The following is a 21,443-nucleotide window of genomic DNA, read 5'->3' as shown; positions in this document are numbered from 1 at the left end:
ACCAAAAAATACGTTCGTTGAAATTTGAGTGTCGAAAATATTTGCTTCAACAATTAAAATTTTCATCAGGTTTTCATCAATGCTGTGTGGAAATCGGTTTCTGAAAAATAAAACCAATCTTACCAAAAATTGTGGCATGTGATAAATGTTGGAACATCCAAATAATTTTCAATTTGGCAAGCCTCAATTATTGTTTGGAATAGAGCCAAAGATGTTTTTAAATATTTGTTATCAATTCAACACAAAACCGTCAAAATCATCAAATATCAACATACAAATTCATTTGATAACATAGAAATGTTTTTCCATTGTTTGGCGTATAAAGATAAAATAGCATCGCGGTTTGTTTCAGTCTCGTAAAATCATAAAAAGTAGATCTCCCAAGAGCTTCGAAAATCATCAAGTTTCAATGAAGAAATTTATTTGAAATCGTTTTCAACTATTTCTTCATTCAGAATTACTCAAAAACAGTTGTGCTAAAAGCTTTCGATATTTCGAACTTTCGTAGCACGCCAACCCAGGGATAACTTTTAGTACACTTGTTTTTCTTTTCGTATCTTTCCACGCTGCTTCGCGTGCGACGGTACACGGCGTATCGCGAGGAAAATTGAAAAACGCCGTTATGATGTTTTCCAAAACGATTTTTTGTACCATCAGATTCCTTGGTTTCTGACGAATCCGTACATATGCTACACTTGGGTAGTTTTGTAGGGACTATCGTAGAAACAGGTTAAAAATATTGCTCCACTTTTGCGCACCTATGCATACAAATTTTACTTTAGTTGTACCTGTGCGGGTGGAAAAACTTCTTTTAGTAAAATGGAAATTTTTCAATTAAAAGCGGAAAATATGGAAAATCGGAGAAAATCACGTCCTAGAAAAATTGTTTAGCTATGGTGTAGTGGAAAAATCAAAATTTTAAACACATGATTGCAAAAAGTGTGATTTTTCAGCCAGAAAAAGCACACTGTTTTCCGAGTTGGAAAATTTTGAATTTTCCTTTTCGGCCAATTCATAGTAAAAATAATTATCTAGGTCGTGATGTTTTTTCTTTTTTTCATATTTTGTCATTTTCTTTGAAAATAAAATAAAAAACCGCAAAGAAATCCGAAAAATGGCGGATTGCTCGACGGGGGCCTTAAGCGACTATTATGACTAGAAAATATAAAGGAGCAGATGTACTGCTACCACAAATTCGAACGATACTATTTCAAACTACTGTGTGTAGGAAAACCGACCAATTTATATAATTATGCTCCAGATGGTCAAACCAAGAACATTGTCTATCCGCGAGAATTACAGTACGTTTGTTGGGGGAATTTTCGGTGTCTCTTCAGCAATACACCGTTGTTCTGGATGTTACGCTAAAAGCTAAATGTATCGATTAATTTATTTGTTTGGTTTTGTGTTCAGTTCACTCACATTGGTCATCCTAATTCACTTTTACTCCAATCTTCCCACTGTCAGCAATCTGACCTAAACACACAACTGTAATTATAAGTTCAAATTAATAGTTTTTCTACTCACAATACTTCTTGCTTATACTATTTATCCCAGCCTTGCTGGCGAATGTGAACTCCGTGTTGTTCTACAATTTTAATTCACTCAAATTATTCAAATTAATTACTCGTACGTACTCCACAAATCAACGCAAAAGTATCAGTCTGTCAAACTTCTTTTGACAATTCTCCTTTCCACACTACCGTCAAAATCCGTCCGAGAGCTTGTGTCAGTCCTGCACTCGACGCGCCGCGCTCTCCTGCAACCGGGGGGTACTCGAGGGACTGGTGCGATCCTCCGTAACATTCCCCGACCCGTAAGGTTGGTCAGGTGAGCCCGCTCCAGTCTTACCTCCATCTACATCCTGTCTCGCCAGTTTGGCCACCGGTCGCCGTTTGATTCCGTCGGCAGTCTGAATCATCGCATCACGTATTCTTCCATCACTTCCTTTCATGACTTGAACGACCCGAACCCAACCATTGCGAATTTTCTCTTCAACGATGACTACCAAGTCTCCAACTTCAATCGGTTTCGTCTCTTCGAACCACTTTGTTCTGCGAGCAATAGTTGGGAGATACTCTCGTACCCATCTCCGCCAAGACTGGTTCAACATAGCTTGGCAAAGCTTCCAATTTCCTCTGCAAACCATCGTCGACTCCGCTTGCTCCTTCGGCGGCTGTACCACTCCACGGGAACTCGGCAAGAGAAAATGGTTCGGTGTCAACGCCTCTATCTGCTCCGCCTCGAGGGGAATGAAAGTTAACGGTCTGGAGTTGACGACGCTTTCGCTTCGATCACAAGAGTAGCCAGTGTCTCCTCGTTCGGAATTCTGGACGTATACATCGCCGCCAGAGATACTTTGACTGACCTCACCAACCGTTCCCAAGCACCTGCCATGTCCGGCGCCGCAGGTGGGTTGAATATCCACCGAGTGTTCGTATTGGTGAAGGATTCTGCAAGCTGTCCGTCTATGGCGATCATCTCCTTGCGCAGCTCGTTGTTTGCCTCAACGAAGTTCGTTCCTTGATCGCTGCGTATTTCCGCCGGGGACCCTCTGCGTCCGACAAATCGTCGTATTGCTTGCTTGCAGGATTCGGTCGTCAGCGTGTGTACAACCTCAAGGTGAATTGCACGGGTTGTGAGACACGTGAACAATGCGATCCATCTCTTCGCAGTGCTGCGGTTGACTCGAACAGCGATTGGTCCGAAGTAGTCAATTCTTACGTAGGAAAACGTACGTTCGAAGGCCTTCACTCTGGCCACCGGAAGCGGCGCTATGCGTGGGATCACCGGAACTGCCTTGTTTGCTTTGTACATCACACACTCCCTCGCTATCTGCCGTACTATCGTGCGCAGCGTAGACACATAGAAGCGCTGCCTCACCTCATTGACGACAGTCTCCCCATTAACATGCAGGAATGTCCTGTGATACCACTCCAGCAGCATACGGGTGACTACATGCTCCTTAGGTAGTATTATCGGAAATCGGGTATCGTAAGCCGCGAATAAGGCTTCGAGGATCCTGGAATCTGAACGGATAATTCCAGCGTCGTCCATGTATGGTGACAGTTGCAAGATCTTCCGATATCGGAGAACATACGCAACCGCTCCCAGTAGTCGTGTCCAGTTGGAAAAACGTTCCCAATTGATGACGGACTTCAAAATCACTTCACTGTGTACCAGACATGGTCGTAATTCCTCGTCGGTCGTCTCCACAGCAGGATTTATTTCCGACAGCCACTGTGTTTCCGGCACACCTAGGAAAAACTCCCCGAACCATGGGTTATTCGCCTAGAAGCAAGGTCCTCTTACACCCCATTTGGTTGCCAAATATGCGGGATTCATCTTACTCGGTACGTACCGCCACTTCGCCGCGATTTCGACAGTATTTCACCAACCCGACATGCAACAAACTGCCGATATCTTCGATGGTCCGCATTGATCCATGCCAATACAGTCTTGGAGTCGGTCCACATGACCGTCTTGTCTATCTTATGCGTGTGTCCGTTGATGATTGCTTTGCGCAGTCGAACTCCGATTACCGCTCCATTCAGTTCCAGTCTCGGAATAGAAAGCGTCTTCAAAGGAGCCACCTTCGCTTTGCCACCAACCAACGCAACTCTGATAACGCTGCCCGGGAACTCTGCACGAAGATACGCTACGCACGCATACGCTTCTTCGCTAGCATCGGCGAATATATACAACTGCAGCGACACGACCTCCTTGATCGAAAGTTCGGGAAAGTAGCAACGAGGAACGCGTATCTGGTTCAGATATTGGAACAAGGCGGTCCACCGGGTCCATTTCTCGTTCAATTCCAACGGAATTGGCTGGTCCCATTTGGTTTTTGCTCTCCATACCTCCTGAATTAGTATCTTACCGTGGACGAGAAATAAACACAGTAGTCCAGCCGGGTCGAACGGGCTCATCACGACCTGCAATGCCTGTCGCTTCGTAGGACGATTCGTCTCAATCGCTAGTGTCGTTGAGAACGTGAGGATGTCTTCTTCTGGTTTCCAGTTCATTCCAAGTACCCGTTCCATAGAGTAATTCTTGTCCATCTGGATGCATTTCTCGGAAGCGGGTCGTCTTCCCCGACCCGTGCCAGCACCTCCTTGGAGTTCGACAACCAATTTCGCAGGTGAAACCCAGCAAGGGAGTGGATGTGCCTAACTTCCAACGCTATTTTTATCGCTTCCCTAAGCTGTCTGCACTGTCCAGATAATCGTAGACGTAATGTTTCCGGATTATGGCATCAGCAGCTGTTGGGAACTCTTGAGCATGTTCTTAAGCATTCCGGTTTTTTTACATGTTGTGACGAGTATGGTGAACACGCGGCCCCAAACGTAGCAACATCTGTTAGATACACAATGGGTTCCATGCTTGGGTCATCCCGCCAAAGCATCCGTTGTGCGTGACGGTCCTCACGTCGAATTTAACTTGATGGAACATCTCTTTTAAATCCGCGCAGAGGGCTACCCGTCTTTCTCTGAATCCTAAGAGCACTGTCAGAAGAGAGTTCAGGAGATCTGGTCCTTTCAACAGCATCGTGTTCAACGAAATGCCATTTACTTTGGCTGCTGCATCACAAAATATACGGATTTTCGATGGCTTCTTTGGATTTAGAACGACACCTAACGTCGGGGGTCTATATATTTCGAATGCCAAGTACCAAATAAGTAGACAAATATTTTTTTGTTTATAAAGATAGGACCAAACCCGTGGGTGTTTGTGTTTGGGTGTTTATGAAACGTGCCATAAAACTTCAAATCACCATTTCTCTCGAATCTCTCGATGGATCATTTTTAAATTCACTGAGAAGATTGGATACTGTATCTTTCGAATGTCGTATGCCAAATTTATGGTCATTTTTTAGTTAATAATGGTTTTAGACACACCGTGACCGGGTCTAGGATCGAGCCCTGCGGGACTCTGGCGGTAATAGGAACCTTTTTCTGACCGGCATCGGTCTCGTATGGCAGTACGCGGTGCTGGAAGTAACTATCAGGATCCGGTACAGATCCACCGGTAGACTAAGCCAGTGTAACGAGAGCGCGATGACATCCCAGCTTGCACTGTTGAATGCATTCTTCACGTCAAGTGTCACTAACGCATAGTATCGAATGCCTCGCCTTTTTCGTTGGATCGCTATCTCGGCAATCTTCATCACCGAGTAGATAGCGTCCACCGTGGACTCACCCTTCCGAAAGCCAAACGCTGTTTGGAACTTCATCCGGCCCTGGAGCTTTTTTCATTGTTAGGGAATTAGCCACTGCGAGTAGTTCTTCATTCGTCACCTGAGCCACCATTTTGGCCGCGCCCACACTGTCTCGTGGTGCAGGCGGCCAGGAGCTTGTGGCTCGATACGGGAAGAGTACTTCGATAATCGTTGCCAACCGGTCCGGAGACAGTTCTGGGGATGGAGGCGAATCTGTAGGCGTCGCCCCACGGATTCGCCTTGGCACTCTCACACAGGCAGAGGTGGGAAAACACCGGTTGTATACCGGTTCGGTAAACCAAATTTTCACAAGTGTTTATGTTTCCTTTACATTGTGTGCGATCTTATCGCTGGTTGTGTTTATACGAGACACGAAAACCAAACCGAGTTTCGTTTACACAGCACCGTGGTTTGGTTTTGATTTTCGTTTACCGGTGCACGAGTATGGGAAGGAAACACGAGAATACCGAAACCAAACTTCGGTTGTGTTGCGGTTGTGTATTCGGGTTGATGTTTATCGGCTGTGAAAGTGCTGCTAGTATTTTTATTAAGAATTCTAAACAAATTTCTTTATAAGGTTTTATGTTCGTGGTCATAAATGGCGTTCCTTAACTCAATATTGCGACATTTTCATAATGATTTATCATCAGGAAGTTTGCAATATGGGTATGTTTGGTATGGGAAACTGCCCAAAAATCGAAAGTAAAAGGAAATTTAATAGCTTCCGCTATTTTTATACCTATGATAGCAGATCAAAATTTAAGATGACGGTATATTCAAGATATTCTGCCATCTAGAATCACGTGACATGGACATTTTAAATATAAGAAATATATCAAAAGATCGCAAATTGATGCCTGCCGTCATTTAAAATCTGGCGAGCTATATTCAATACTACTGGTGAGCTATATGCAATACTACTGGTCATACACGCAATTGCCTATGTGCAAAGATAGATGTATCAATACGATGCGCCGTAGCAGTAATAATAAGGATACATGTAAACAAAATGCGAGTGTGTGCTCGAGATTATTCGAGAATCGCCCAACCAGCGCAACCAGACGTGGATTAGATCTCATTGATACGACTATTGGCGATATAAATACAGGCCACTTTGAATACATTGAGTGTTAATGTGAAGTTTCATGTGATTCAAGTCATGTTTAATTGATTTCATTAATTTAATTGATTTTATTGTTTTTGTTATTTTATTGACATCGCTGATTTCATTCTTTTCTTTAATTTCAATTTAAACATTTTGACATTAACATCAACTTGTATGCTCTAAACAACTTTGCCAAATCAAACACAGTTGTTAAAAGTTCAAACATTGAAACAAACATCAATTGTTGAACTTTTAACAACTGCTCAGAATCAGCCATTTCGATATTACCCCATTGACTCTCAAAAACTAATTGAACTCAATTCAGTTGTCTATTCGGCAGCACTGCAGACGAATTTACTGCTTCTTCTTTCAACCGAAGCACCGTGTACAGAAAAAACCAGGCTCGGTTTTCTAAAACTAATCCGAAACCGCTGCTGAGAATACATCAACACAAGTTGAAATTCGTACACACATGTAAACGGTGCCGAGTGGCTCGGTTTGGTTTTATAAACTGAGACTCGGTGGAGGTTTTTTTTCGTTTACCGTGTGAACGAAATCCAAACCGAATACGATGTGTATCACTCATTTACACGTGTTGAGATTTTGGGAGCCATTCCAGTGAGTGTACGTACCGGTTGGTTTTCTTACCCATCTCTGCACACAGGTTGTCGAAACACGCTCTCTTGCTGCTTTTAATGGCCTTGTTAATGGCCAATTTCGCAGCTCGAAACACTTCACGGCGGTTCTCTCTTGCATCCTCGATGCGGACTCTTTGCATCCTACGTCTAGCTCTGAAGCAGTTGAAGAAGTTAAAGTCTCCCGCTATGACTACCGGTTTCCGGCCCACTAGGTCGGACGAGAGCATGTCGATCATCTGGTTGAACTGTTCTATGGGCCACCTTCATGGAGCGTAGGAACTACAATAGAACACATCATTGATCTTGGCAATCGCAACACCCTCGGTGGAGGAGTGTATTACCTCTTGAACCGGGAACCGTCCCATTGTACAGATTGCCGCCATCCCAGACCCGTCCGACACCCGATTGCCGTTGCCGGCAGGGATATTGTACGGGGTCGCCTTATGGATGTACCCCTTCGCCTGGTATTCGGAAAGCTGCCTCACGACACTCTCGCCAATCACTGGGTCTTTCAAGATTCGTCGCTCCAAGCACTGCAATCGACGAACTGCCCTCGGATAGCTATCCGGGAAATCGAAACAATCATATTGCCATAGCAGTCCCGTCTCGAACCACTGACCGACACGCTTCGTAGTTTTCTGAAGGATATTGTTCGCACGTTGTACTTCCGGAGATTCGGGACATCCTACAGCTTCGATACCCATACTTTCCCCCGAGAAGAACTGTTTAACGAGATCATGCAGTGACCGTCAGGATGATCGGATGGAAACTGTGCGCGCGATCCACAGATTTTTCTTGTTTCCCGTATACAGTCCACCCGACCCGCGACTTCGCCGCAATCGGTTCTCCAGGCTGGCCCACTCGTATCTTATGCATGGCAGTCACGTGAGCATTGTCGTTACCGATAAGAATACGAGGCAATGCATTCTCGTAATCTTTGATCGGAAGGTCTTTCAAATAAGGGAACGACTCAGCCAAGTCCGCGTATCGCAGGGATTGCCGTGGTAGGTCCAGCTTACCCACAGTGCGCACATCGTTCAGCGTGAACTTTGTCACTTCGGCTTCTCCACGAATCTTCAACGCAATCCGCTGAGACTCGGTCTCGATTCGTGACGCCCAATTGTATCGCAGTATCTACGTCGACCACCGTCCGTGACGACCCGTCATCCAAGAACGCGTAAGTTGACACCGAACGGTTGGTTCCATGCAGCTCTACAGGGATAATTCGAAAGAGTGCGGCCTTGCCAGTGTAGTGATGGATAGTAACGGCGTCAGATCCTGATGGTTTGGGTTCGAGCTTCTCTTGTTTTGGCACAAGTGCACTCGGTGTCTGCTTTGAGTGTAGCAGTGAATGATGTCGAAGCTGGCATCCGTCGATCTCACACTTCGTGCGGATTCGGCACGGTCGCTTTCCATGAGCTCCCAAACATATAAGGTAAAGTCTGAGCTCCTGAATGGTCTTCCAGCGTTCGTCCAACGTCTTCTTGGCAAACACACCGCAGTTCTTCACCCGATGTTTTGGGTCTATGCAAACCAGACATGCTGGATCGGATAAGCGCGGAGGTATATCCATAGCCTCACCCTTCCCCGGCATTTTCGCTGGTTCCTCTGCGACGTGTTCACCGCAAAAATGTTTGTCCTTGCTGCCTTTATCTAGCTTCGTAGGCCGGAATTGCTGTTGCGGTTTTTTTTATTCATTTCGTTTATTTGATAGGCACAAATGCGTTATCTTGGCGGTGCCAAATTCTTTTGTTTATACATTTTGGATATCTTAAAACTAGGAGGTTACAAAGTTGAAATATTTTTTTTACAAAAAAAAAAGAAAGTTTACAGCTATCTTAAGACTAGAAATAAGATTCAATATACAAATGAGGGCCAAAAGATTTTTTTATGAAAAATTTTAAAACAAGGGATTCAGTTTGATATACAAGAGTAATAGTATTTTACGAAATATTTTACAGTTATCTTAAAACTAACAATATAGTCTAGTACACAAAAGGGGGAACAAATATTTATGAGAAATTTCACAGATATCTTAAAACTAGGGATACAATTCTATTTACAAGATGGAGGATAAGAGTTTCAATAAAGAGTAAAAATTATAGCTATCTTAAAACTAGGAATACAGAATACAAATTTGATTTTTTTAACGAAAACTTATGCTTAGTCAAGATATTCAGAGGGTGGCTTATTTCCACATCAATGTAGCAGCAGTTGTATCAAAGACAGGGGAGAGAAGGCATATGGTGACAGGGAAAGAAGAGCAAAACTTGCAACTTTCTCTCAAACGGGGGGGATCAGCGAAACAAATTTGCGCCTCAGTTTAGTAAGTCGTCGAGTACCGGATTGGTGGATGGTATTATTCGGACCCGCGGGGAATTCTTCAAAAGTTATCGGACCTTGAGTCGCTCTCGCTTCAGTTTCCTTCTATGCAGGCGTAGTGGTAAGGGCGACGGCGGTTACATAGTGGCACTCTGGAGCTGATCGGTTCCACAAGGCAGGAGGAAACTCTAAAAACGAGAAATAAAAAGAGAGGGGCTAAATTGGGATATTTATCGTTTTTATGAAAGTATAAATAAGGGACATATAGGGGAAATCACGAGTTGCCAGCATATCTCGGACTGGTACATTGGGTGGTCTACCTCGCGCCCGAAGGGAATCCTTTAACTGAGACCTGGCGTCCAAATACCCGGCGCATACCCAGACAATGTGCTCGATGTCGTGATAGCCCTCGTCACAAGCGCACAGACTACTCTCCGCAAGCCCAATACGCCGCAAATGCGCATTCATGGTGTAGTGATTGGACATAAGTCGGGGCATTACACGAATAAAATCCCGACCCACATCCAACCCCCTGAACCAAGGCTTCGTTGATACCTTTGGAATAATCGAATGTAGCCATCGTCCAAGTTCCCCATTGCTCCACGAGGTTTGCCAACTGTTGAGCGTCCTCTGACGACAAATACTAAAAAATTCGTTGAAGAAGATTGGTCTTTCGTATATGTCGCCATTTAATGTGCCCACCTTTGCTAATGAGTCGGCCTTTTCATTGCCCGGGATAGAACAATGAGAGGGGACCCAAACAAAGGTAATCTGATAAGATTTTTCAGATAACGTACACAAGGACTACTATATCTTCCCCAGAAAATACGGTAATTGCTTTTTAGGTTTCACCGCACGAAGAGCCTCGATAGAGCTGAGGCTGTCCGAAACGATGAAGTAGTGATCTGTGGGCAGAGTGTCGATGATCCCAAGGGTGTACTGAATTGCAGCTAACTCTGCGACGTAAACTGAAGCAGGATCATTGAGCTTGAATGAAGCGGTGATAGTATTACTGAAGATACCGAAGCCAGTGGACCCATCGAGATTTGATCCGTTAGTGTAAAACATTTTGTCGCAGTCGACTTCTCGGAATTTATTATAAAATATATTGGGGATCACTTGCGGGCGTATATGGTCCGGGATTCCACGAATCTCTTCCTTCATGGATGTGTCGTAGAATACAGTAGAATCAGAAGTATCTAGGAAACGGACACGGTTGGGATTGTACGAAGAAGGATTGATGCTCTGTGCCATGTAGTCGAAGTATAAGGACATAAAACGGGTTTGAGAATTAAGCTCGGCGAGCCTCTCGAAATTTTGAATCACCAACGGGTTCAGAATGTCGCATCGGATGAGTAATCGATATGAGAGTTCCCAAAATCGATTTTTTAGCGGAAGAACGCCCGCCAGCACTTCGAGACTCATCGTATGGGTCGAGTGCATGCAACCCAAGGCAATGCGCAAGCAACGATACTGGATTCTCTCCAGTTTGATGAAGTGTATGTTCGCAGCGGAGCGGAAACAGAAACACCTGTACTCCATCACCGAAAATATCGTTGTTTGGTATAGCCTGATTAGGTCTCCTGGGTGGGCACCCCACCATGTTCCAGTTATTGTCCGGAGAAAATTGATCCTTTGTTGGCATTTCTGTTTCAGATACCTAATGTGACATCCCCGGGTACCTTTAGAGTCGAACCAGACCCCGAGATATTTAAATGTGAAGACCTGATTGATCGTTTCACCCATTAATAGAAGCTGGAGTTGTGCCGGCTCGCGCTTCCTAGAAAAAACAACCAACTCAGTTTTCTCCGTGGAGAACTCGATACCCAGTTGAAGAACTCAAGCAGACAAATTGTCCACGGTATCTTGTAATGGTCTTTGCAAGTCAGCAGCTTTGGGCCCTGTAACAGAGACCACATCGTCGTCTGCAAGTTGCCTTAGCGTGCATGAATTGGCAAGACAATCGTCAATGTCATTCACGTAAAAATTGTAGAGTAGGGGACTTAGACATGAGCCCTGGAGAAGACCCATGTAGCAAAATCGCAATGTTGTTAAATCGCCATGCGAAAAGTGCATGTGCTTTTCAGACAAAAGGTTTAGCAAAAAATTATTTAAAATCGGTGAAAGACAATGCTGGTGCAGCTTCTCTGACAGATTATAAATAGAAACTGAATCAAAAGCCCCCTTAATATCCAAGAACACTGATGCCATCTGCTCTTTGTTAGCATAGGCCATTTGGATTTCTGTAGAAAGCAACGCAAGGCAATCGTTCGTCCTTTTGCCTTTGCGGAAGCAAAATTGTGTATCTGACAGTAAGCCAATTACTTCAACCCAATTGTCGAGGCGAAACAAGATCATTTTCTCGAACAACTTCTAATACAGGACAGCATTGCAATCGGTCGATACGAGTTGTGGTCGGAGGCTGGTTTTCCTGGTTTTTGAATGGCGATGACCTTCACTTGCCTCCAGTCATGAGGGACAATGTTACCCTCAAGAAACTTGTTAAATAAGTTCAGCAAGCGTCTTTTTGCAGTGTCAGGCAGATTCTTCAGCAAGTTGAATTTGGTTCTGTGTAACCCTGGGGCGTTATTGTTGCATGATAAGAGAGCAAGTGAGAACTCGTTCGCGTTATGGTGAGGAGACGTGGCGCGGTACGTTTTCTGTACCGGGACAGAGTCCGGACAGATCTTCTTGGCGAAAGCGAATATCCAACGGTTTGAATATTCCACGTTCTCGTTGGTACTGTTTCGGTTACGCATACGTCGAGCCGTACCCCAAAGAGTGCTCATCGCAGTTTCTCTCGTTAACCCGTCGACGAACCGGCGCCAGTAACTGCGTTTTTTGGCTTTCATTAGACTCTTCATTCGCCTTTCTAGCGACGCGTACTGCTGATAGCTAACGGGTAACCCGTCTTCCCGGAAGGCCTTATATGCAGTGGACTTCTCCGCGTACAGCTCTGAGCACTCTTTATCCCACCGCAGGGTGGGAGACCGTCCATGGGTATTCGCGCTGGGTACTGGTTTAGTCTGAGCTTGATTCGCACTGTCGTGAGTCAAGCCAACCTGTACTCTTCCTCCGGAGGAAGCTCTTGGGTGGATTCGATTTTAACGGATATCGCGGTCGCGTAACTCTTCCAATCAATGTTCCGTGTGAGGTCATACGAGACATTGATTGTTTCCGATGGTCTTGAACTGTTAGCAATTGAAATTACGATAGGCAAATGATCGCTACCTTGGGAATCAGGGATCACCTTCCATGTGCAATCTAACTGTAGCGATGTCGAGCATAGTGATAAATCCAACGCGCTCGTGCCTGCTGGTGGTGTAGGAATCCGCGTCATTTCTCCCGCGTTTAAGATGGTCATGTTGAAATTGTCGCAAAGATCTTGGATTAATGTTGATCTATTATCATCGTGAAGACAACCCCATACCGTACCGTGCGAGTTAAAGTCTCCCAGAACAAGCCGCGGTGCCGGTAAGGATTCCGTGATATTACAAAGCGTTCGGTGCCCTATCGAGGCTCTAGGAGGAATGTAGATGGAAGCAATGCAAAGGTTTTTGCCTTTGATTAGAACTTGACAAGCGACAATTTTAATGCCTGGTGTCGAAGGGAGGTTAATTCGGTTGAAAGAATAGCACTTTTTAATCCCCAAAAGTACTCCGTAAGGGTTTTCTCGTTCCAGACGAATTATATTAAAGTCGTGGAAGTTGATATTTATATCGGAAGTTAACCAAGTTTCACAAAATGCGAAAACATCACATTTTAAACTGTTTGAAGGAATCGATTTTCGGGAGGATACTTCTGCAATTCTACTGTAAGACAGTGATCGAATCAGTGACCTCGTTTGATGACTTAGCCATCGAAGGATACGATCGCTGCAAGGAGGGACCATTTAGCAGTCAACTGCTTCAAAAATGTTTGCACTATAGGGAGAAAATGTATCAGAATGCTTTTAAGAGGATCAGTAACATTGAAAGTTGTAAAAATTAAGTCCACTATGTCAGAAAATTTCATTAGTCCGTTACTGGACCGAGTGTCTGTTGGAAAAAAGGGGACACTTGGGGTTTTTGGTGTCCCTGGAAGTGGTGGATACTCCTGGTTAGAATTAATATTTCCAAGTCCTGGAGCAAATTGTTTCGGCTTTAGTGCATCACTTCCGTTGGATTTATTGATTGTAGTTGGCGCACTCTGAGGGGACGACAGCTTGACACCCTTACGAGGCAATCTAGGGGAGGCTAGATTTCTCCTCTTCCTGGATTCCCCTGGGTTAACAAAAGATGTTCCCTCTCGTGGGTCGTCAGATTCTTGCTCAACGTTAGCCAAATCAGCATAGGGATTGGCGGACAGATGGTGAAGCATTCTTTAGCATTTCTGCATAAGAACGCATCGAGTTATCCTTAAGGGAGCGCTTAATTTTATCCCCGCGCTGCTTGTACGCAGGGCATGATTTAAGAGCATGTGAAGGGTCCCCGCAGCAAATACACTTTTCAGTTTCTTTGTCGAAAGAGTCATCCGCATGATCTCCTTCACATTTGCCGCATCGTTTCTTATTTCCACAATATGTGGCTGTGTGGCCCAACTGCTTGCAATTGCTGCAGCTCATGACCCGCGGTACAAACAGGCGAACTGGTTGGCGAACCTTGTCAAGGAGGATGTAGTTGGGAAGAGAGGACTCGGTGAATGTCACCCGAAGCGAGCCTGATAGAGAGTAGGTAGTCTTACCTCCCTCGGTGTTTGCGGTATGCAATTGTTTGCATTCCAAGATCTTAATCTGTTCAAGTGAGGGGTCCTTAAAGCAGCCAACCCCGTGCTCCAACAGTTCTTCGCATTTCAGGCCCGGTTCGGACACTACCCCATCGATTTCTACGGCCACACCAAGCACGTACGCTTTAAATTCCTGCGTAAAGCGCTTACAGCAAGCAATCGCGTTTGCCTGGCCGAGATCATTCACTAGAACACGTATCTTGTTTGCCCGAACACGTGTTATCTGAGTTACGGCCGGGTAATTAGCAGTCAAATCTCGAGAAAGTTTTAATATATTAACCGGTTTCTCTCCGGTCCGAAAATATACCACCCATGGCCCAGAGGAACCTTCTGGGTACTGCTTTATACGTGCAGCAATGCGAGTGTTAGGGAGATCAGGGACTCCCATGGTTACATCAGATGGTATTTCGCCCTCGGCCATTCAAGCACGAGGGCAGAGCATTATATAAACGGGAATGTGTCTTATTATTTGATTACAAGGTAGAGTAAAAGTAGGAAAAAGGAAAGAAAGCAAACGAGGAAAAAAATCAAGCAAAACTTATCTGCAAAAAACGTCGATTGTTCCGCACCAGCGAAAACAATGTACTGGATTTACTGCCGGCACCAGCAGAACGGCAGCTAACGAACGAACAAAGGATGACCTTCACTCACTGAAATTTACACACCGAACACCACTGTGAAATATAACGATTCGTTCCGTTCAAAGGTTGGGAGACGTATGAGTGCTGTTGCGGTTGTCTCGGTTCGTAGTATAGTGTCACATCATTTGCCGCTCTAAGCAACGTCGACATGTACTGGGAAAACGATCGAATGTTCACCTCTTTGCACCTTTCCGTATACAATGACCAATCAAGCTTCGTGTTCGAAGGTAGCTTGTCCACTAGCTCGAGCAATAGCATTGGATTGTTCAAATGCGCCTCATGACCGCCGGCTTCCAGGTGATCGCACAGATTTTGAACTGCCAATCCATATCTGATAAACGGGTCGAGCCAGTCTTGCTTCGGTCCTGAGACGTTGTGCACCTTCTGCAGCAACGTGTGAATTAACACCTCTGGTCTACCGTACAGCGTCTCAAGCGTGTCAATAACATGTGACACAGCTGCCGTTAGCAGTAAACGACTTCGTACTGCTTCGAATGCGTTCCCCTTCAAACACCGCTGCAGTCTGGCCAAGAATATCCGCATGCTTCCGTTGTGTTGACATAAGAGCTGATGAACAGAGGCCAGTCCTCTGGATTTCCCGAGAAAATAGGCAGCTCTTTGGAGATCACCTGTCTGGCCGCAAGCTGCTGTGGATTCGGTCCACCGTGATAAGGGAACCGAGGTGGTTCATGCAACTGATTTGCACTCTGACCCTGTTGTCCGCCCTGATTCCACGTCTGTACTCTTGGCATTGGTGTCGCTCCGAAACCTGATAAGAAACGAGCTGTTGGTCCCGGCAACGATTGACCACCAGTACTCTGCGGTAGATGTCCACTGGGTTGCCCCAAAAAGGGTTGTGGTTCGAATCCGGACCTCTGCATCGGATATCCTCCGGTTGACGCTGGGATCGGCCCTCATTCATCGGCTATTGGTCTTGGCTGCGATACGTTTTCGGTTATCAATCTTAATACTCTGACACAGTTTGCACTCTCTCCAGTACTAACAACAACCGGACTGTTGGACAGAAGACTTCGACACAGACCAACTTGAATATTTGTTGGGACATAATTGAAGGGTTTCGGTTCATTCCCGGTTTGTGTGGGAGGGACAGTTCTGTATACCTGTGTAGCTAACTGCATACCGCTGATACTCGTTAAGACGGGTTCTAACACTGGCTGGGGTGGATCTAGCTCGTTAGTGACATATTTGTGTACAACGCTCTCAGAAGTTTGACCAATGAGACCCCCTAACGAAGACTGTACTGCTGTATCGTTCAGTGAAATACCTTCTAACGCCCTGTCCAAAACGGTTTGCTTATCGCTAATTGGTAGCTTATGCTCCGTCTGCTGAACAACCCCAGTTGCTGTCTTTGTGGGTCTCATCATAGTCGAGCTCATAGCCTCGTACTGTTGACTCCGCCACCACCTCACTTTGCTGTGCTAACTCTGCTGTGAAATCGCACTTTTGTCATCATCATCCTCATTTACCAACTCCAGTTGCTCACGTAGCAGAAAAGTTTCTTCCAGAGCTTCCGTTTCGACTTGCACCTTCATCGTTTCGAACTCATTCTCCCGCTTCTCATGTTCCAATTCCAGTCGGTTGAGCGCAAGCTTCTCCTGCGCTTCCAACTTCTCCATTTGCAGTTGAACCAACCTAGCTCGGGCACTGGCAGTGGTCTTTACAGAACTTGTTCTGGAACTTGTATCACTCTTGGGCCTTTCCACTGGTATCGTCGATGATGGCCGTTGACAGTTGGGACATGTAAAGGCTCGGTCTGGCTCTGCGATACTGTCGTTGACACCAACGCAACTGTAGTGCCACCACGACTCGCAATGGCAGCAGCTTACCATTCGGTCTGTATCCGCTTCGATACACGCCTGACAGTGGGTTTTCTTGCTCCGTGTGCTTGGCATATTGAGCAATCTTTTAGTTTTGTTGGGGGAATTTTCGGGGTCTCTTCAGCAATACACCGTTGTTCTGGATGTTAGGCTAAAAGCTAAATGTATCGATTAATTTATTTGTTTGGTTTTGTGTTCAGTTAACTCACATTGGTCACCCTAATTCACTTTTACTCCAATCTTCCCACTGTCAGCAATCTGACCACAACACAACTGTTATTATAAGTTCAAATTAATATTTTTTCTACTCACAATACTTCTTGCTTATACTATTTGCCCCAGCCCCGCTGGCAAATGTGAACTCCGTGTTGTTCTACAATTTTAATTCACTCAAATTATTCAAATTAATTACTCGTACGTACTCCACAAATCAACGCAAAAGTATCAGTCTGTCAAACTTCTTTTGACAATTCTCCTTTCCACACTACCGTTAAAATCCGTCCGAGAGCTTGTGTCAGTCCTGCACTCGACGCGCCGCGCTCTCCTGCAACCGGGGGGTACTCGAGGGACTGGTGCGATCCTCCGTAACAACGTTTCTTCTTTTGTAATAAGAATATTTGTTATTTTTGCTATATTTAAACTATTTCTTTTAGTTAGTCCTGATGGGTGTAGCGAAGCGCACCGGGTTACAGCTAGTGGTTCATATACAAACCAGTACTGTGAAAAAGAAATGGTTCAAACTATCAAGATGGAAAAAATGTAGTCAGATCAACTATCTGTCCAATGCATAAACTCTTACTGTAATCCTCGCTAATTTACTTGTACAATACGGATAACTCGAACGAAACGTGTGCTGAATTATCCAATGTCTCTCTACTAATTGTGACTGCCATTGAAACATCAATTGAAGTATACTCAGTATATAGTAGGGTTTGCAGTACCGACCCTTGTAAAGCACCGGTACTCGAACATTTAAAAAAAATCGAAAGCAGCTTCAAAGTGAAATCGAATGCTCAAACTGATGACCTTATTCTCAGATGATTGATTTGTGCTGATCAAAAAAACATGTTTATTGTTTTTAATTGCTTCGGAATGATATGACTCATTTCACAGAAGATATTTTTCGTATGTGGCACTTTCTTTTCTTATCTAGGCCACTTTGATATCACTAACTGCTAAGCGGTGCGACTTTCGTCGACTTCAACAGATGGTAAATGTAAGAAACCCTATTCATAACAGTAAGTCAAAGCGAGAATGGCAGTAAATCCGAGCAGGTTGCTCGCATTTCCTCTCTTGCTTTTCTGTAAATTGGTTTTGATCTTTATGTCATTTGCCTACTATTCTCTAATGCATACCAAGGCTCCTTGCTTTTCCGTACAGTATTGAGTATTCCAGAATTTTCCGATCACCAATAATTACAAATCGCCCCATTTGAAGCAGTTCTCCAACTCTAAAATTATTAGCTACTAACTCGCTGTTCGTTCTTTTATAGATAATGGTTTAAGATCAAACCAAATACAGACATGACTTAGACCATAGTCTTATTACGCGCCACCCAGTGAATAATGAAAACCAGAATGTCGCTAATAAACACAATAATAGCAAATTTTTACGTCTCTTACGCTAGATGTGAATATTTTGAAATTTAGTACAAGATCGTTAAATTTTAATTTCGACAAAATAAAGCAAGAATTTAAACATACCGTTCAGTACAACGGGAGCTAGTAATGTTTTACTTCTAGAATTATTATGATGATGGCCCCACCTCATTCCCCTACAAAGGTGTTAGCTCAACGATTTATCTAGAAGACAATTAATATATTTAAAAGTCATCTTGTAGACCGATATTTTGAAACAGGTCCCAGAGAGTCCACATATTATTCATAAAAAATTGTATGGTACCGAAAATACCGGTACTGGCTTTTGTTCAGTACCAGTATTACGGTACCAAAAATGGGTCGGTATTCCCGGGATTTTCTGTACCGGTATTACCGGTACCATAACCCTAGTATAGAGCCGATATGGACGACGATAAGTTAGAAGACACGTTGTACTTGCATCCTTCATCGAGAGTGGGGACTTCTACAAGCTTTGAATAGAACTGAACTAAATTTGAGTTGATGTAGTTTTCGATTTCTGGTCACTTGTCTACCCATAGTGCAACGTTTCAAAGGGATACCTCTATCTTGAGAGTGAAAATAGTTATAGTTTCTCATAATGCAAATATTTTGGAAATTTTCTCAGGACTACAAATATTTTATTTGCCATATAGGATGTATTATTAAACTTGTTTCTGCGAGAGGCTCTCTTCTAACTAAAAAACTATTCATAGGGTAACAGTTGACAAAAGATAGTTTTGTTTTCTCAAACCTGCACAATTACATCGCACACATGAAATTAGCTTGGATAGTAATAAATATTTCAGATTAGCGGAAGATGTTATCACACAACTTTGAAATGGATTGAGAAATAACAAGGTAGATGTGAGTCGTGACAGTTGTCACTAACACGAAGGGAGAGAGAGAGTGAGATAATGATTGGGGGAGAGGACGTGCGAGGAATGCAAATTATGGTTAATGCAGTGACCTTATTTTTATAGGTATATTATGCGATATATTGATTCCTTACATTCTTATTATAAATAATGTAAATAGTAATTTTTGCGCCATAATCAGTATAACCTAAATCTTGCAAAAGAGTTACATTTTCGCTAGAGTTTTTGATTCAAAAATACAGTTGCTTTCAGTGATGCCACGAGTATAATTATATGAGAAATGTTTTATCTCATTACTAAGTGAATTACTTGATGATCTGTGTATTAATATACCATCTAACATTTACCTCACGATTGAACGCAACGCCTAATCCAAGGGATAAATACGTGAATCCTAGAAAAAATTCACTATGAACTCACACATTATTTTGTATTTGATGTGGACTTACATATTGATTTTTGAGAAATAGTTCATTTTTATAGAGGTAATTCACAAAACGTTTTCAAAATCAAATTCATTGAATCACGTAGATGTGTTTTCACTCCCCGATATTCATACTCGGTTTAGTTTTGCAACTAGTAAATAGTCTGTATGAAACGATCTCCTTTTTACTTTTCTTATAAAAGAAATGTATAGAATTCGCTCAAACTCTCAAGATGCTTTCCGAGGCCCGCAGGGCCGGGTCTTATATACCAGTCGACTCATCTCGACGATTTGGGATAATGTCTGTGTGTGTCTGTGTGTGTATGTAACGGACAAACTCTCATTCGTGTTTCTCAGCAATGGCTGAACCGATCTTATCCCAACCAATTTTAAATGAAAGCCCTATCGACTAGACAGAACGCTATTAATTTGTTTTTGATTCTGATGTTTATTTTCCAAGATATAAATGTTTGAATGTGTGAAAATGGAGTTTCTTGCAGTTTTTTTTTAAATTATCTGCCAAAATTGACGACATCGATGAACACTTTATATGTCTTATGATAGCCTACACGAATACCTTTCGAACGAGCTATAGATTGTTGACGTCGGACTATTATCAAAAGAGATATTTATCATAAAATATGGACGAGGACAGATGTCGCCCTCTTATCAGACCCGTACAGCATCCCTGCCGGCAACGGCAATTGGGTGTCGGACGGGTCTGGAATGGTGGCAATCTGTACAACGGGAAGGTTCCCGGTTCAAGAGGTAATACACCCCTCCGCCGAGGGTGTGGCGATTGCCAAGATCAATGGTGTGTTCTATTGCAGCTGCTACGCCCCACCAAGGTGGCCAATAGAACAGTTCTACCAGATGATCGACAGGCTCTCGTCGGACCTCGTGGGCCGGAAACCGGTAGTAATAGCGGGAGACTTCAACGCTTGGGCAGTGGAGTGGGGCAGCCGCTGTACAAATAGCAGGGGTCAAGCGCTAATGGAAGCGTTTGCGAAACTCGATACTGTGCTAGCTAATGATGGCTCCGCTAGTACATTCCGTAGAAACGGAGTGGAGGCGTGGATTGATTTGACCTTTGCCAGCCCGAGTCTGGCTCCAGGCATGGAATGGAGGGTAGACGAAGGCTACACCCATAGCGATCATCTAGCAATCCGCTTTAAGATCAACTATGGTGTGCAGCATCCGAGGGCGGGAGATCCCTGTCAGGTACGCGGGTGGAAGTCCAATCACTTCGACAGCGAAGCTTTCACCGCGGCCCTGGGACTGGAGGCCAACACCGACAGTCTAAGCGGGGATGCGCTGGTAGCTGTTCTATCACGCGCGTGCGACGCCACTATGCCGAGAAAAACACTGCCAAGAAACGGTAGATGCCCGGTATACTGGTGGAGTGCCGCGATTGCAGCTCTACGGTCAGCCTGTCTCAGAGCTAGACGTAGGATGCAAAGAGCTCGCACCGAGAATGCAAGAGAGAACCGCCGTGAAGTGTTTCGAGCTGCGAAATTAGCCCTTAACAAGGCTATTAAAAGCAGCAAGAGAGCGTGTTTCGACAACCTGTGTGAGAGTGCCAACGCGAATCCGTGGGGTGACGCCTACCGGATTGTGATGGCCAAGACCAAAGGGGGCTCCTCACCCCCAGAACGGTCTCCGGACCGGTTGGCAACGATTATCGAAGTACTCTTCCCGTCTCGAGCCACAAGCCCCTGGCCACCTGCACTACGAGACAGTGCGGGCACGGTCGAAATGGTGGCTCCAGTGACGAACGAAGAACTACTCGCAGTGGCTAAATCCCTAGCAATGAACAAAGCTCCAGGGCCGGATGGAGTCCCGAACAACGCTCTCAAGGCAGCGATCATAGCGAACCCGAACATGTTCAGGCTAGCTATGCAGAGATGCCTTGACGAGTGCCGTTTCCCCGATAGATGGAAAAGGCAGAAACTGGTGCTGTTGCCGAAGCCCGGGAAGCCGCCAGGCGACCCATCGGCGT

At 44.5% G+C, this 21,443-nt stretch overlaps 1 protein-coding gene across 1 annotated transcript; it reads right to left on the bottom strand.

Annotated features, from left to right (window-relative positions):
- Positions 1-1,729: 1,729 nt before the first annotated feature.
- On the bottom strand, positions 1,730-4,061 carry LOC131675927 (uncharacterized). The gene is made up of 3 exons (XM_058955056.1): positions 3,351-4,061; positions 2,374-3,291; positions 1,730-2,329 (listed from the first exon to the last, which is right to left on the bottom strand). Exons 1-3 carry the CDS (start codon positions 4,059-4,061, stop codon positions 1,730-1,732), a joined length of 2,229 nt encoding a protein of 742 aa, XP_058811039.1.
- Positions 4,062-21,443: the final 17,382 nt, after the last annotated feature.

This window comes from Topomyia yanbarensis, chromosome 1 (assembly GCF_030247195.1).
Source record: "Topomyia yanbarensis strain Yona2022 chromosome 1, ASM3024719v1, whole genome shotgun sequence".
Lineage (NCBI taxonomy): Eukaryota > Metazoa > Arthropoda > Insecta > Diptera > Culicidae > Topomyia > Topomyia yanbarensis.
This window is presented reverse-complemented; position numbering and strand designations above follow the sequence as displayed.

Excerpts from the sequence above, each read along its gene's own strand:
- LOC131675927 (XM_058955056.1), bottom strand. The coding sequence starts at position 4,061 with ATGGACAAGAATTACTCTATGGAACGGGTACTTGGAATGAACTGGAAA. Across the intron at positions 3,292-3,350 it reads GAAGTGGCGGTACGTACCGA|GCGAATAACCCATGGTTCGG; the intron begins GTAAGATGAATC and ends CCTTGCTTCTAG. Across the intron at positions 2,330-2,373 it reads CAGGTGCTTGGGAACGGTTG|AATTCCGAACGAGGAGACAC; the intron begins GTGAGGTCAGTC and ends GTATACGTCCAG.